Source organism: Benincasa hispida, chromosome 4, assembly GCF_027475165.1.
Source record: "Benincasa hispida cultivar pf3 chromosome 4, pf3_genome.v1.1, whole genome shotgun sequence".
Lineage (NCBI taxonomy): Eukaryota > Viridiplantae > Streptophyta > Magnoliopsida > Cucurbitales > Cucurbitaceae > Benincasa > Benincasa hispida.
In genome coordinates, this window is record NC_143481.1 from 37292552 (window position 1) to 37307725 (window position 15174).

General features: G+C 32.4%; 2 protein-coding genes across 2 annotated transcripts; one reads left to right on the plus strand and one right to left on the minus strand.

Moving 5' to 3' along the window:
• Positions 1–259: 259 nt before the first annotated feature.
• Positions 260–10277, plus strand: LOC120075796 (ATP-citrate synthase beta chain protein 2-like). Its single transcript, XM_039029471.2, has 17 exons — positions 260–653; positions 1754–1917; positions 2015–2117; positions 2527–2592; positions 2674–2797; positions 3046–3180; positions 3459–3519; positions 3597–3673; positions 3832–3987; positions 4080–4208; positions 4361–4493; positions 4612–4739; positions 5252–5357; positions 5471–5547; positions 5638–5708; positions 6611–6895; positions 9956–10277. Exons 2-17 carry the CDS (start codon positions 1818–1820, stop codon positions 10029–10031), a joined length of 1827 nt encoding a protein of 608 aa, XP_038885399.1. The 5' UTR covers positions 260–653; positions 1754–1817; the 3' UTR covers positions 10032–10277.
• Positions 10278–10955: 678 nt separating this feature from the next.
• LOC120075797 (uncharacterized) lies at positions 10956–14237 on the minus strand. Its single transcript, XM_039029472.2, has 7 exons — positions 13862–14237; positions 13705–13744; positions 13548–13618; positions 13263–13357; positions 12641–12708; positions 12207–12317; positions 10956–11249 (listed from the first exon to the last, which is right to left on the minus strand). The coding sequence occupies exons 1-7, from the start codon at positions 14070–14072 to the stop codon at positions 11120–11122; spliced, it is 726 nt and encodes a 241-aa protein (XP_038885400.1). The 5' UTR covers positions 14073–14237; the 3' UTR covers positions 10956–11119.
• Positions 14238–15174: the final 937 nt, after the last annotated feature.

The window sequence follows — 15174 nt, forward strand, 5'->3', positions numbered from 1 at the left end:
AGTAGTTTTCAAAAAGTAGTTTTTGTTTTTAAAATTTAGCTAAGAATTCAACCATTGTACTTAAAAAAATGCAAATCATAGTAAAAAATATGAATAAAATAGACTTAATTTTTAAAAACTAAAATAAAAAATGAAATGGTTACTAAATGCAACCTAGATTATCACAAATTTAATAGCACAACCACTAAATTGTCACCATCTACATTTAGGGAATGGTTACTTTCATACAAGTTTGGGAAGAGTTATACTTTTTCACTGTTTTTCTTATTTTCAATTTGAGAGATTAGAGAATAAGATATTCTTTTAGTCGATAAATATAAAAAGTATATTAATGTGAATTATTGTTCAACCATATTCTCGTTAAATAATTTGTTGAAATTAAATTAGAGGTCGAAAAAATGAATGTTGAAAAGGAAAATTAAATATAATCATGATTGTGAGCCAACTAACAAGGGGCACGTGGCACGATGCTGGATCATCCTCTTCTTTCTTGTGGGGTAGCTCTCCGGTCCTCTCAACTGACGACGCTCACCTTCCATATTTAAATCCCAATTCAATCTCATCCAACTTCCTGCATTCAATTTCCTCTTCCGTCGCATTTCTCCGCCGGATCACCGCCGGATTCCACTCGCCGACTCTCAGTGAGCTTTCAGGTAGGTTTTCAAGTTGCATTCCTGTCTCCGATATTGATTCCCGCCTTTGTTCTTCCGCTTATTTTGTTGTTTATTTACTTTGAAATTGATTCTGGCGAGTTTCTAGATCTGGATTCAAATTTCTGTTTGGCTGTTAAACATCGTGCTTTCTCGATTTCTTTACTCAGTCGTTTCAAGTTCCTGCTGATCATTGACATATCGTGTTTGTCGATCTTTTGGAAGCCAATTGTTACGTGCTTATTGAAATTGATTGAACTTTTATTGTTTTGGAATAAATCTTTTTGTATATGAGCGTCTGATCTGCTATAAATTGGCCTTCCGTGTTATTTTTTTGTTCGGCATTGATCTTAGACGGAGTTTTGAAATTCCAGGGATAAGAGTTCAGTAAGCGTGTGTTTGAACATTTCAACTGATGTTGTCGATTCGAATTTTCTAATCTAGAGATTGAGTGTGCGTATGAGCTTTAATCAATCTACTGAGAGAGCAGGTAGAAAAGACACTATGTCAGAACCTATTTAGGTATTTACTTAAGAGTGCTGTACAGAAGAGAGAAAATCAATGAGGCTAATTAGGCAACTTATGGATAGACTGTGTGGGAAGAACAAGTAATTAAGCTAACCAACCATAATACTTTAAGTTACGTGACCATCTTTGCTAGCTTTCTTGGTGATGATTCAAAGTTGTTCGTTTTTCTTTTTGAGTTTCAGCAGTGATCTGGTTGGCTGTTGTTGGATTAATACGTTTCCTTTCTCCCTCCAATCAGTTCAATGTTGCAGTTTGTTGGATTCAGTTTTCGGAGATTGATTTATTGATTGATATATCAAGATCGCCTTGGTTTACCTTTAATGTGCATAGTGTTTCTGTTAAACTTAGTAATCAAAGCGATGAATCATTTAATTAACAAGTTAGGTTATTGGTTTACTATTCTTGACTAGATAATCAACTTTTGTGGTTACGGGGAACATGTTAGGGAAAGTGCATTCATGGCCACCTGATCACATTAATAGCTTGCGTTGAATCTGTGTATAAACCCAACAACCTTACACTATTTAATTTTGTGTTGTGCTTTTATTTAAACCTTTGCTGGGCTGTTTTCTCAGAAAAAAAAAATCGTTAGTAGTGAAAAGATACGAAGAATCACACTGCTTCCCTTTGACGCTCACCATGGCTACTGGACAAATATTCTCTCGCACGACACAAGCATTATTCTATAACTACAAGCAACTTCCCATCCAACGGATGCTTGATTTTGACTTCCTCTGCGGTGTGTATTAATTCTTGTAACTTTTCTTTTTGTTAGACTGGTATTAGGTGGCTATGGTTTATGTAATCTGAATTTACCTGCCTGACTCACTCTATAGGGAGGGAAACACCATCAGTTGCTGGAATCATCAATCCTGGTTCTGAGGGATTTCAGAAACTCTTTTTTGGTCAAGAGGAAATTGCCATTCCGGTGCATTCTACGTGCGTAATATGTTTCTCATTCTTTTAACTATTTGTAACCTCTCTTCTTCATTAATACCTAATTCTAGTTATCATTATCAAAGTATTGCTCACTATGTTTCAATGGCTTCTAGTACGGGGAAACCGCTTATAATTTAATTGGGACTATAACACATTCCTTTGCAGCTATAGCATTACCAATAACAAATAATAAGTTCTAAGTTGTAGATTTAAATGATCATATGTTGAAGATCCATTAATAAGTGCTAGTTCTCCATACAATATGTATGTTCTTTTATGTCGTTTATAGTTGTTGTTAAGGTTATTTTTACATTCTTTTATCTTATCTGTAGAAGTGGTTTAAGTTATATTGGTTTAAAAATCAGAATAAATTAATTAGCATCTCAATTTCTTTTTCATTCTTTCTCAGGATTGAAGCAGCTTGTGCAGCACACCCCACTGCTGATGTTTTCATCAACTTTGCATCCTTTAGAAGGTTAGTAATTGTTGTTTAATGATACTGTGATGTAGAGGAATGTTTAGTTCCCACTAATAATCAGTTCGTACTTCCGTGTAGTGCTGCTGCATCGTCAATGGCTGCTTTGAAACAGCCTACCATCCGAGTTATAGCTGTCATAGCTGAGGGTGTTCCGGAGTCGGACACCAAACAATTGATTGCATATGCACGGGCAAACAATAAGGTAAGAATGTTTGATGCTTCAAGTGGTATTGATCTCTCCTTACTTTGGTGTTTGATGCTTCAAGTGGTATTGATCTCTCCTTACTTTGGTAATACAAAAATAAATACTATTGATCTTATGTTCATCGTACAAAATGCCACATTTATAAACCAAATGATGAATGGCGCAAGGAAAACAAGAAAAACAGGGTCAAATAAGTCGTGTAATCTTCATTGAAATTGAATGATTCATTTTTGCTTAATCTGCAGGTTGTTATTGGTCCAGCCACTGTTGGTGGCATACAAGCTGGAGCATTTAAAATTGGTGACACTGCTGGAACGATTGACAATATTATACAATGCAAGCTATACAGACCAGGATCTGTTGGTTTTGTCTCTAAATCAGTAAGCAGCCTCTTATTCTTTTCCTTATTTCTTGTTAACTTACTTCTTTCAACCAATATAGATTGATAATGCATCAATAAATTGTTATGGCCATTGTAGATCTTATTTCAATGTAGTTTAAGTGTGTTCGTCACTGTTCACTATCCAGTCAATATTTTCTCCCCATTGACCTACTTTCTCAAGATTACATTGCGTTTCTCTTTTGAATTGTTAAACCTCATTGCCTTCTACTTAACCTTCACATTAATGATACGAGATATTTTGTTATAATGCTGCAGGGTGGAATGTCTAATGAGATGTACAATACTATTGCCCGTGTTACTGACGGAATTTATGAAGGTAAAGTCTACGACACCTCACTTGTCTTATTTTAGGGCTGTTTGAAATAATATTTGATCAATTCTTGTACTGCACAGGTATTGCAATCGGAGGGGATGTGTTTCCAGGTTCAACTCTTTCTGATCACATTTTGCGGTTTAACAACATTCCACAGGTATTCTTATTGACACCTTCTCATGTCAACATGCCATTCAGTTTATCTAGTCATCTCCGTTTGGCTGCTCAAGTCTTCAGTTGTAGAGACTCGTTGGCTGCTTCTGCAGTTTTTCATTTGCATTCAATGTGTTTTTTTTCCTTTTTGGCCTATTTTAGGTTAAAATGATGGTTGTGCTTGGAGAACTTGGTGGCCGAGATGAGTATTCTTTAGTTGAAGCTTTGAAACAAGGAAAAGTTAACAAACCAGTGGTTGCCTGGGTTAGTGGCACTTGTGCCACATTGTTTAAATCTGAAGTTCAATTTGGTCATGCTGTAAGTTGATTTCAGAGGTACTCCGCTTACAGTATTGTTACTGTTTGATATGGTTGGCTGACGTATTATTTGCTCCCTTACCTTCCTTATAGGGAGCAAAAAGTGGTGGTGAGTTGGAGTCTGCACAAGCAAAAAATCAAGCTTTAAAGGAAGCTGGAGCTATTGTTCCCACATCATATGAGGCCCTTGAAGCTGCAATTAAGGAAACATTTGAAAAATTGGTAAAGTTGCATTGTATGACTTTCTTATATGATATTAAGAAGAGCTATTTTCGACCACTCTTGTCCTTATATTTGCATGGGAGGGATAAGGTTCTTCGATTTTACTAGTTGCATTATCAGATAATTTATTTGGCCATCTGATCTACTTCTAGGTTGGAGACGGGAAAATTACTCCAGTGAAGGAAGTGAAACCTCCTCAAATTCCTGAGGATCTTAGCTCAGCAATTAAGAGTGGGAAAGTTCGGGCACCAACCCACATTATTTCCACCATTTCTGATGACAGAGGTATGCTTTCAGTTTCAACCTGATCCCTATATTCTCTTAAAATTGTTTTAGGGTTTAATTTGGTATTCTAAAGATAATTATTAATTCAACCCCTCCCCCCCCCCCCCAAAAAAAAAAGGTGAGGAGCCAAGCTACGCTGGAATACCAATGTCTTCAATTGTTGAGCAAGGCTATGGCGTCGGGGATGTAATTTCACTCTTGTGGTTCAAACGCAGCCTTCCTCGTTATTGTACACATTTCATTGAGGTTTGTAGCTCATTTGATGAAATTAATCATCCCTTTCTATTCGTTGCCTAGTTCCTAGCTAATTTTATGATACTTTAGTTCTAGTAGGATTTTTCTCAACTAGAGACGTGTTTGAGAGTAGCGATTTTAAAATAGTAAAATTACTTTTATTGTCATATCCAAAATTACTCCTAAATACGCTTTAATCATCCAAATCAACTTACTATTTGATTGTATACTTTTAAACATAAGTTCGATTCCATTAAAATTGACTTTCAATGAGATAAACTTGTTTCATTGTGTTTTTATCAATAGTACTTTTTATCATTTCAAAATCACTCAGAAACATGTCTCTCCTTTAAGTATTTAAGGAGTGTTTTTGAACATAATGATAGTAGCTTTAACTATTTCAAAATCACTCACAAATACGTCCTTAAGTATTTAAGGAGGATATACGAGGCCAGTTAATTCAGTACACTTTTGACTTTTGGTATTCCACTATGAACACTCTTGTGAAAAATTGTCCTCAACAGATATGTATCATGCTCTGTGCTGACCACGGTCCTTGTGTATCTGGAGCGCACAACACCATAGTAACTGCAAGGGCTGGAAAAGACCTTGTGTCCAGCCTTGTCTCAGGTATGTGGTAGCTGTCATTTCATTTCTTTTCTACCGTAATTCCTCTTTTCTTCACATGCCATGGCTTTTAACTCCTTAAGTATTTTTACCTGATGAGTAACTTTCTGAAATAGGTTTGCTTACTATCGGCCCTCGATTCGGTGGTGCCATTGATGACGCTGCTCGGTACTTTAAGGATGCTTATGACAGAGTGAGAATTTAGATATTTTGAATTAACATGGTGTCTGCGAGTTTGTACTTTCTGTATGATTCTATAATTTTTTTTCCTGCCTTCTTGTAGGGTCTTACGCCTTATGAGTTTGTTGAAAGCATGAAAAAGAAAGGAATTCGCGTGCCTGGAATTGGTCACAGGTACACTCCCAATGGTTTATTTATTCAAATGAATGACATTTCTAATCCGTGGCAAAATTGGTTGTCGTGTTTGCAAATATGTCACACTAATAAATAATTTGTAAATATGACCATTTTTTCAAAATTTCAATTTTTTATCACTGATATATCCTTTAATAGTATAACGGTGATAGAGTGATAGACTATTTTAACAGTCCATCATTAACAAACCAGTTTATTTTGTCTATTACCGGCAGACCATTTCTACCTTCTATCACAAATACATGTCTATTTTTCTTGTGATTTTTTTGATAGATCATTAATATATCCATTTGTGATAACTTTTTTTTTTGTTCCTAATAGACCATTTTATATCTGTCAACAACAGATTCTGCATGTTTGATAGGCCATTCTTATGTCTATAACGGGTAGAATTTGTATGCTTATGACCGATAAACTTTAGTCATAAATAAGTCTATCAATAATAGACAATAGTTAATGATAGGTATTAATAGAAGTTAATATTTAGCTTCACTCAAAGTTAATAGACTAAAGTGAATTTAGCTCAGTGGTATTGATATACACTCTGATCCAAGAGGTCGGAGGTTCAATAGAAGTTAATATTTAGTCATATTTGTAAGTGTTATTAGATTGAGCTATATTTGCTATTATTTTGTGTTAGATAAACATATACGCAATTGTCCCTTATTTAAAATATTATTTTAGTTCTGTTATAAAAAAAAGTTATGTTTGCTTATTTATAAATTTCTTTGCTATGTTTTCATCTTTCGAAATAGTGTTTATAAGCAGAGTAATTTTAAAAATTAGAACATTGAAAATAAAAGGGTAGGTTAGTTATTAAAAGAGGGTTTAGTTTGTAATGTTGATATTGGAATTGTGGTTTGATTATTTACGTGTAAAAGGATAAAGAGAGGCGACAACAGAGACAAGAGAGTGGAGCTGCTGCAGCGGTTTGCAAGAACACATTTCCCCACAGTGAAGTACATGGAATATGCTGTGGAAGTTGAAACTTACACACTCTCAAAGGCAAACAACTTGGTTCTTAACGTAGATGGTGCAATTGGATCTCTTTTCTTGGATCTTCTTGCCGGCAGTGGTATGTTCAGCAAACAAGAGATTGATGAGATCGTCCAGATTGGCTATTTGAACGGCCTCTTTGTCCTCGCTCGCTCCATTGGTCTCATCGGGTTAGTAAATACCAACTCTTCTAATTCCTTTTGTTTTATTTATTTTATTCTTGGTTTGATTTGTTTGTTTTAAACTCTTTCAACAAACACACGTCAAACCAAACCACATTAACTACTTCCCCAACAAACGTCGATTTTAAAATCGTGATAGTAAGTCGCTTACCCTCCCTAATCCAAAATCAAAATAATAAGCTCAACTATGACTAATAGAAGCATTGCTTTTAGGTCAAACAAGTTTATTCCATACTATGTCTAATAGGTTATCAAATGCTAAAGGTGTCTAATGAACCCTTGAACATTCAATTTTATTTTCCTTACCTTTAAAAAGTGTTTTGATAGGTTTTTAAATTTTAAATTTTGTGTTTAACAGGTTTTTTTTTTTTTTTTTTTTTTTTTTTTTTTTTTTTTTAAAAAAAATAATTTTTTAGGTTTTAATAAATTTTAATCCATTCAACATTTCTTAAAATAAAGTAGAAGCTTATGATCATCAAATTGGACATAAAATTCAATTGTGACTTTTTAGCATTGTGATAATTAATCTCGAAACTTTAGAAAGTGCATTGAAACTCTAAGGTTCATTAATAGTCATTTTGTTTATTTTATTTTATTTTATTTCTATTTAGATTTTAGCTTATGAAGATCCTCTTTCCACCTATCTATTTCTTTACTTTGTTAGATACTATTTTTTTTTAAAAAAGAAAATTAAAATCTAAGCCAAATTTTAAAACCTTAAAAAAGTAGTTGCTTTGAAATTTGATTAGGACTTTGTATGTGCTTGCAAAAATTGTGAAAAATATACCACAGAAGTGGAAAAAAAGTAGACATAATTTTAAAGGATATTTGTAATAGATAGTAAAATAAGGGAAGAAATCTAAAAATATATCACCTTTTTTATTTTCTTTCATTTTTTCTTCTTTCTTTTTTATTTTTATTTTTATTTTTATTTTTTTTTCTTTCTTCAATTTTTGCTTCTTCATTTTTTCATTTTTTGCTTCTTTTTTTAATTTTCTTTCCCTTTTCCGGTTTCTTCTTTTCTTCTTTTCTTCTTTTCTTTTTTCTTTTTTCTAATTTTCTTTCTTTCATCCAATTTTTGCTTTTTTTTTTCCATAAGAATTATGAGACTAAGTTTTGTACACAAGCCTTTTGAAAGTACCAAATTCATAAGTGACTTAACACCAACAAGTCAATCATCAAGTTTGATTTATATAACGAAACATTAAATATAAATAGCAAATGAAAATGGATTTAAAAGAAACTATTTTTTTAGTCCACAAATTTGTACCATTTTTAGAAACATTTCTTAAAAGTTTGAAATAAGAAATGAGAATAGTTATTAAACAAGTTTATTCCTCAAAAAATGAGAAATGCGAATGTTATCAGACAGACCAATAGTTTTTTTCTTTTTATAGGACTTTAAGATTATGATGTCTATAAGAAATAAACTTGAAAAAAATGGTATAGATGACCCAAAATGGATACAAATTGAAATATTTGTGTATTTGTGTACTATAATATTTCTTTACAAAATCAAATGAAAAAGAACAGTTTGGTTTGGTTGTTCGCTGTTTTTACGGAAATATAATTGAGAGGTATCGAAAAGGAAAGGGACCAAAAGAATGTTTGGAAGGTACAAGGAAATGGACAATAAGGTGGTCAGTGGCTATCATTGATAAAAGCTACCACTGATAGTATGTTATCGGTGATAGAAGCTCACATTGATAACACGTTATTGATGATAAAAGCTACCACTCATAAAACATTATCGATGATAAAAGTTACCACTGATATCATGTTATTGGTGATAGAGAACTACCACTGATACCATGATATCAATGAGATCATTGATAGCATCAGTGAGATCGTTTGATAGCATGATCTCACTTCAGTGAGATCGTTGATAGCATCTTATCAGTGAGATCATTGATAGCGTCTTATCAGTGAAAGAAGCTATCACTGATAACTACGACATGAGTGATATTAGTGATATCGATGATGGAATTTAGGTGAATTCTATATATCGAGTTTCTTTGAAAGTTCATAACTAGTTATAGAAGTCTATTATTGCTAGCCTTAAGTCTTCATATTTCAAGGTTGATTCTAATTGATGAAAGTCTATCAGTATAACGATTGATATCTGCTATTAGGGATAATCACGATAAAAGATTATTAGTGATAGCTACTATGTTAAACTTTCAAAGTTGATAGTCATTTATGAAGGTCTATCACTGATAGTCACTAATAATTTTCCATTATTGGTATAACTCATTTTTTCAAAGTTGACTTTTTTTCAATGTTGATATCTACTTATAAAAGTCTATCATTCATAGCTAATGATAGCCTTCACTGTATTAATATTTCTTAAATTGAAGCTACCATTAATAGCAGTTATTAGTGATAGCAATTGATAGTAGCTATTAGTGATAGCAACAATCAGTGATTATAGTTTTCAATTTGAGAAAGTAGGGAAGAAGTGAGCAAAATGGTGGCTAGGCATAGACTTTTTAGTCTTTTACTGTTTTTGTTCTATTTATACAATTATTTTCTTTTTGTACTACATATTCTATGTTTTATAAATCATTTTCTTATTTGATATTTCTTAAAATTTATTTCTTAAAATTCATGGATCAATTAGACACAAAATAATTTATGATTTAATTGGATATAAACTTTAATCTTTTGTCTAATTGATCTTTTGTTAAGTTCGAGAATTTATCTAGCACAAACAAACATTTAAGTTCATGGATCAACATTATAATTTAAACTTGTTTTTCTCTACCTCAAAGAATTCCTTTTTAAATGATAATTATAGTTAAAACTTAAATTTGATTTTTCTAGAAGCATTTAATTTAACTTTTTTTTAAAAAAAAAAAAATTATTTTCCTGAAAATATGAAATAAAAAGTACTTCGTTGAAAACAAGTGAGTTTCAAACTCACTTTAAAATGATCTGTTTCTGAACTTTACTGTTTAAACTATAGTTCTACCTTTTTGTTTTGTTGAATTTACCTGTTGTTAAGTTAGCCTCTTCTGATTGCATTCTTCTTGGAATTGAAACTGGCAGACATACATTTGATCAGAAGAGATTGAAACAGCCTCTATACCGCCATCCTTGGGAAGATGTCCTCTACACCAAATGATAAGCTTACACATAGCCCCACCAACCGAAGGTCATTTTTAACATGAATGAATTTTTGTAAAATTATTACTACGGATACTGTATGGTGTTATTTTATTTTCTTTTTCCTCTCCCTCATTCCCCTCTTTACCTTATTTAGATCAACGTGTGTAATGTCTTGCTCTAAAATTTTCAAATTGTAGCTCATAAAGAAGAAGGATTGTAGTGTTCATTTCTAAAATAAATCGTCTCCATGCATTTATTCTAATGTATTTTCTAGCTCTTAAGGTGACACTACTGGAAGTAATTGAATATTAAGCTCAAATCATAACACAATATCTTATATAATTTAATGTGTAGACATTTTTTTTCATTAGAGTTAAAATATTATATAATTTAAGCTGAAATCGTTAGTTTGACAAAACCGAGGTTGGATCAACCGTTGGTCTGAATGATTTTATTAAAAAACTTCCTTTTATTCTCGAGTTATTTGTTCTTTTAGCATATTTGTATAAATATTTTAAAATTGTAGCTGAACTGTAAAAACGGAAACAATAAAAAGATGAAACAAAACGGGAAAATAGTGAGTAAGTATGCCTTTTTTTTTTTTCCCTTTTCAAAACTAAACTACGTAAATGTTCAATGGAATACATGATCATATTTAATCAAATTAAAAACATCCAAATCCAACTATCATCACTTTCTAATTCCTCTTCATTCCATATCCTAAAAATAACTTCTGAATCAATTTAATCTTTTCTACCGTTTTCAAAAAGAAAAATCAGCTCAAAGTTGTAATTTTGATTGAAAAATGGAAAAAAAAAGTGAGAAATTTATTTCGAGTCTTACTTCAAATCTTTGAAATCAGTTTCATTTATTAAAAAGAAATGAAGAAAATCATCACCAATTACGAAAGTTTTCAAAGCCAAAAAAGTAAGAGGAGAAATACCTCATCAAATTGGTGACCTATATAAATAAAATAATATGTTATAACGGTGTCAAATATACGTAAATATATTCCTGTTATAATTATAAACACATTTCATTTCAATAAGGCATACTCACATAAAAGAAGATTGGTCGCGGTGAGTTGAGGATATGGAGTATATGTTATAAAATCGATTCCAACTGCTTCAGTTGTGGGTCTACAATTTCGGTTTCCTCCTCTTCTGGAGTGCTATAAGCATCAGCAATGGCCTTACCTTTAGCCAACACATCAGGAGGAACAGTTTGAAGGAGCCTGTAATAAAGGAAAGACGTTTAGAAACTGCAACTTTGTTCAGTGGGACTAGATTATGCTATCGATTTGTGTGTGGGAGTCATTTTAAAATTGTTAAAATTATTTTCTAAAATATGTCTTCAATCACTTAATATTAATTTAATATTTAATTACACTTTTAAATGCAATTTTTACAATTTGCATACCATCAAAATTGATTTTGAATAATTAAAAGCATGTTTCAGAGTGGTTTTCAAAATGACAAAAGTGACTTTAACAATCATTCTCAAACATGCTCTAAAAACTAATGCATTTAATTCCTAAATGGCCATTTTAAACACGAATCTCAATTTAACAACCTAAGGATATGTTTGCAACTAACCGATTAAGTCTATATAGCTTTGGGTTTTTTAGTTAAATCTACTTTTGTATGTATTTATGTCTAGTCATTGGTTTACTAACTTCTTGGATTAAATACACTTTAAGTCTTGTTCGATAATTATTTGGTTTTTTATTTTTGGTCTTTGAAATTTACATTTGCTTTCTTACGACTTTTATACCACGAGTTTAAGCTTTTCTAACTAAACAACTTTGAAAGAACCATTTTTTTAGTTAAAATATGACATGGGCTCTTACAACAATCCCAAAAAGTAGGTGAAAGTAGTGTTGATAAACTTAATTTTCAAGAACTATATATAAGCTTAGTTTTTAAACTTACCCTCTTACACCAGCATTTACTTTTGTAAATCAGCAAACCAATAAACTAGACACAAACTATGTTAAGTTTACGTTTTTTTTTTTTAATTCATCTCTGCAAATCTCTATATAGACTACATAAATTCAGGCTTCTAGGACACAAATCCAAACTTATGGAAGTCTTGAATGAAACATGAGATGCCAGATCATATACTCCCATTTTTTATTCTATGTTTGGTAAGAAATCATACATTTCTTGTTTATGAATCAAAAGAAGGTTACCTGTCCAGAGCAAGGACGGCAGTGTCAATATTGGTCTTCATCGATTCAATCGAGGTTCCTTGATCATTTCTTGTTGCACGCAAAAGTGAAGAATCAAGTTCTTCCAGGGCTCTTCACAAGTTCAAAATGTTTACAAAAGTTAGAAATAGATCATTTAATAGACGCAAAAAAGTAAGAGATTAAGATGGGCTTTCTGTCCATATCATTCAACATAAAGTAATAGCAAGTCCCTCACATCACTTCATCAACTACCACAAACAACAGAAAAAATGAGCATGTTCCATGCTCGGTGTTTCCTGCTTTTTTAGAAGTTGAGATCCTCAGTATGTTATCACACTGTCAATGATAGGCTCTAAGAATATCCATTTTGAATTTGAATTTGACATTATCCTCAAAATCACATTCTCTTAACTCAAAAAGATATTAAGAAGAACCTGAGACATTGATCAACGTTGTCGAACGCAATATTTCCATTTCCATCCTCCGACGCATACTGTGCAACCTATTGTTGAAAAAAAAAAATCCACAATTCTTTATAAATTCATGAACAGAAAGAACTCAAGAAAAGTAAATGCGATTGAGAATAAACAGTAGTGCTGTAAATAACCTCCAATATGGAAATATCAGAATAGCAATGAGAATTTCAGTGGAATCAAACTGTCAAAGTCGCAATGAGGTATGCATATGCATATACAAACTTGCCTAAACGAGCATATGCATTCTATTACCACTAAATCCAAACATTTAATGGATAGATTAGATTAAATTCGAACTTATCGATATATTTTCTAACACTTTTCTCCTATGCGAGAAACACAATGACTAATAGAGAGAGCAAAATATTGCAGGAGTCTGATCTTAGTAACAATTGTTCTGATATCAAGCTTCATTTCAAAATATTCTTGAACTAACAGAATTCAATACTAAATTTGAAAATAGTGTACGGAAAGGAAAAACGGGTATATATACATTTGAGGTCAAACGGAGTAGAGAAATTTGAAAGAGCAGGTAAAGGATCGAGGAATGTTCAACAATTCCAGAAGGCTTTCAACTTACTGCTCGAATATTTACGCGAAGGGATGATGCAAGTCCAGAACGCAAGAGAGATCGGCATGTAGCGTATTCTGGTTTACTACTTTCCAAAATTTTCCCTGCGATCAAAAAGAAAAAACAGTTAACATTACATAAAATTGCGTAGACATCAGCAAACATGTATGCTTTTACATGTGAAATTTTGAACCGCTGATCAAGTTTCACACACGAACGATGCAAAATTTTGATTACAAACTGGAAACAAAATCCAAGAACTACAGAAACGGAGAATATATCTTGCTTAATTACCGACGTCTTTGATTTGTAACTTCGTCAATATGACGGCTGGAACATAAACTTCAAGCGGATCCAGCTTTTTCCTGAATAGAATGCATCAGAATCAGTTTGATGAACTGAACCTCAGCAGATAGGGAAAGGCTCAAACTAATATCACACGATCGTTTACTTCTTCACGTATTTGTCCAGAAAGCTTCCAGCAGAGGCATCTTCAGAGAAAACATTAAAAAACACAATTCAGAACGTTTTTATTCATCGAATTTGTCCGTCCAGTCCAGTAGGACTAACATAAACGACTATAATTCGATGAACTGAAGGAAGCATACGGTCTGGAATCAGGAAGAAATTTGAGAGGACAAGAGAAATGGAAAACAGTCGCCTACTCTCCCGCCAATTGTTCGAGGACAATGCGCACCTCACTCGCCAGTGATTCTTAGTATTGGCGGCGGTGAATCTCACCGGCAGAGGCGGAAGAATGGAGGCAGAGGATTTGAACTGCTCCGAGCTAATTAGCGCAGGAGTGGTTGATGTCGCCATTGACGATAGAACATTCGGACGATCTTTCTTCCTCTCTCAACCAGGGAGGTACGGTGTTGCGGAGAAGAAGATTGCGTCTCATCCATTTTATCCACTGCAACATCATTGGCGGGCTTTTCAAAAGCCATCGGAATAGCGGCCCAATAAACTGTCAACGGCCCAATACTCCCAAACTTGGAAAATCATTGAATTTTGCCTTTTTGGTGAACAAACTTTTTAACCATTTAATCTCCGAATTTTAGTTTTTTATCTTCAAATTTATAACAATGTAATCATTAAACTCCAATAAATAACCATTATACTTTATAATTTGTAATGATTTAGTCCTTATTATAAAAAATATTATTGAGATTTAAAAGTTTCTTTCACATGGATCGATAAATTGATCATGATCAATTTTTTCTTATAAACTATAAAGATTAAGTCGTTATATAATAAAAGATATTTAACTTTGAATAAAAATTTCACAATTGGGACTAAATTATTATAAATTTCAAAGTAAGGTGATTAAATTGTTACTTATTAAAGTTTAGAGATTCAATTGTTACCAACTAAAGTTTAAGGACTCCATTATTGCTTTTGTGAATGTTTAAGGATCAAAAGTGCTTTTCACCTCTTGTTTTCCTTTTTTCCTTAAAAAGAGAAACCAACAACAACCTCTGTTACGACCAAATTATTCCTATCAATAATAAGGAAGCAAATTAAAGAATTTACCCTCCCAAATTTGAGAAGTCATCTCAATAACCACAATCAACAACACAACTTCATAAAAACTATGAACTCCATGCAATTGGTTACCGCAAGCAATGTCTATCAATTTTGCAAGTAATGCCTATCAATTTTGACTACCACTCTATTCACTTTTGCAAATCCTTTAAAGACCTCTTATGTATATATATACACATTCCCTTCCCATCTTACAACTTTCAACGCTTGACAATTGAAGTCTCTCTCATGTAAAAATTGTTAGACATATTTAAATAAATAATAATATATTTAATTAAAATATGAATATGTATGTGGATTAATAATTTATCATATTGGGATATTTTATTAGATTGAGCCCTATTATGCGATCTAATTAATTAAGATCCTAGATTCC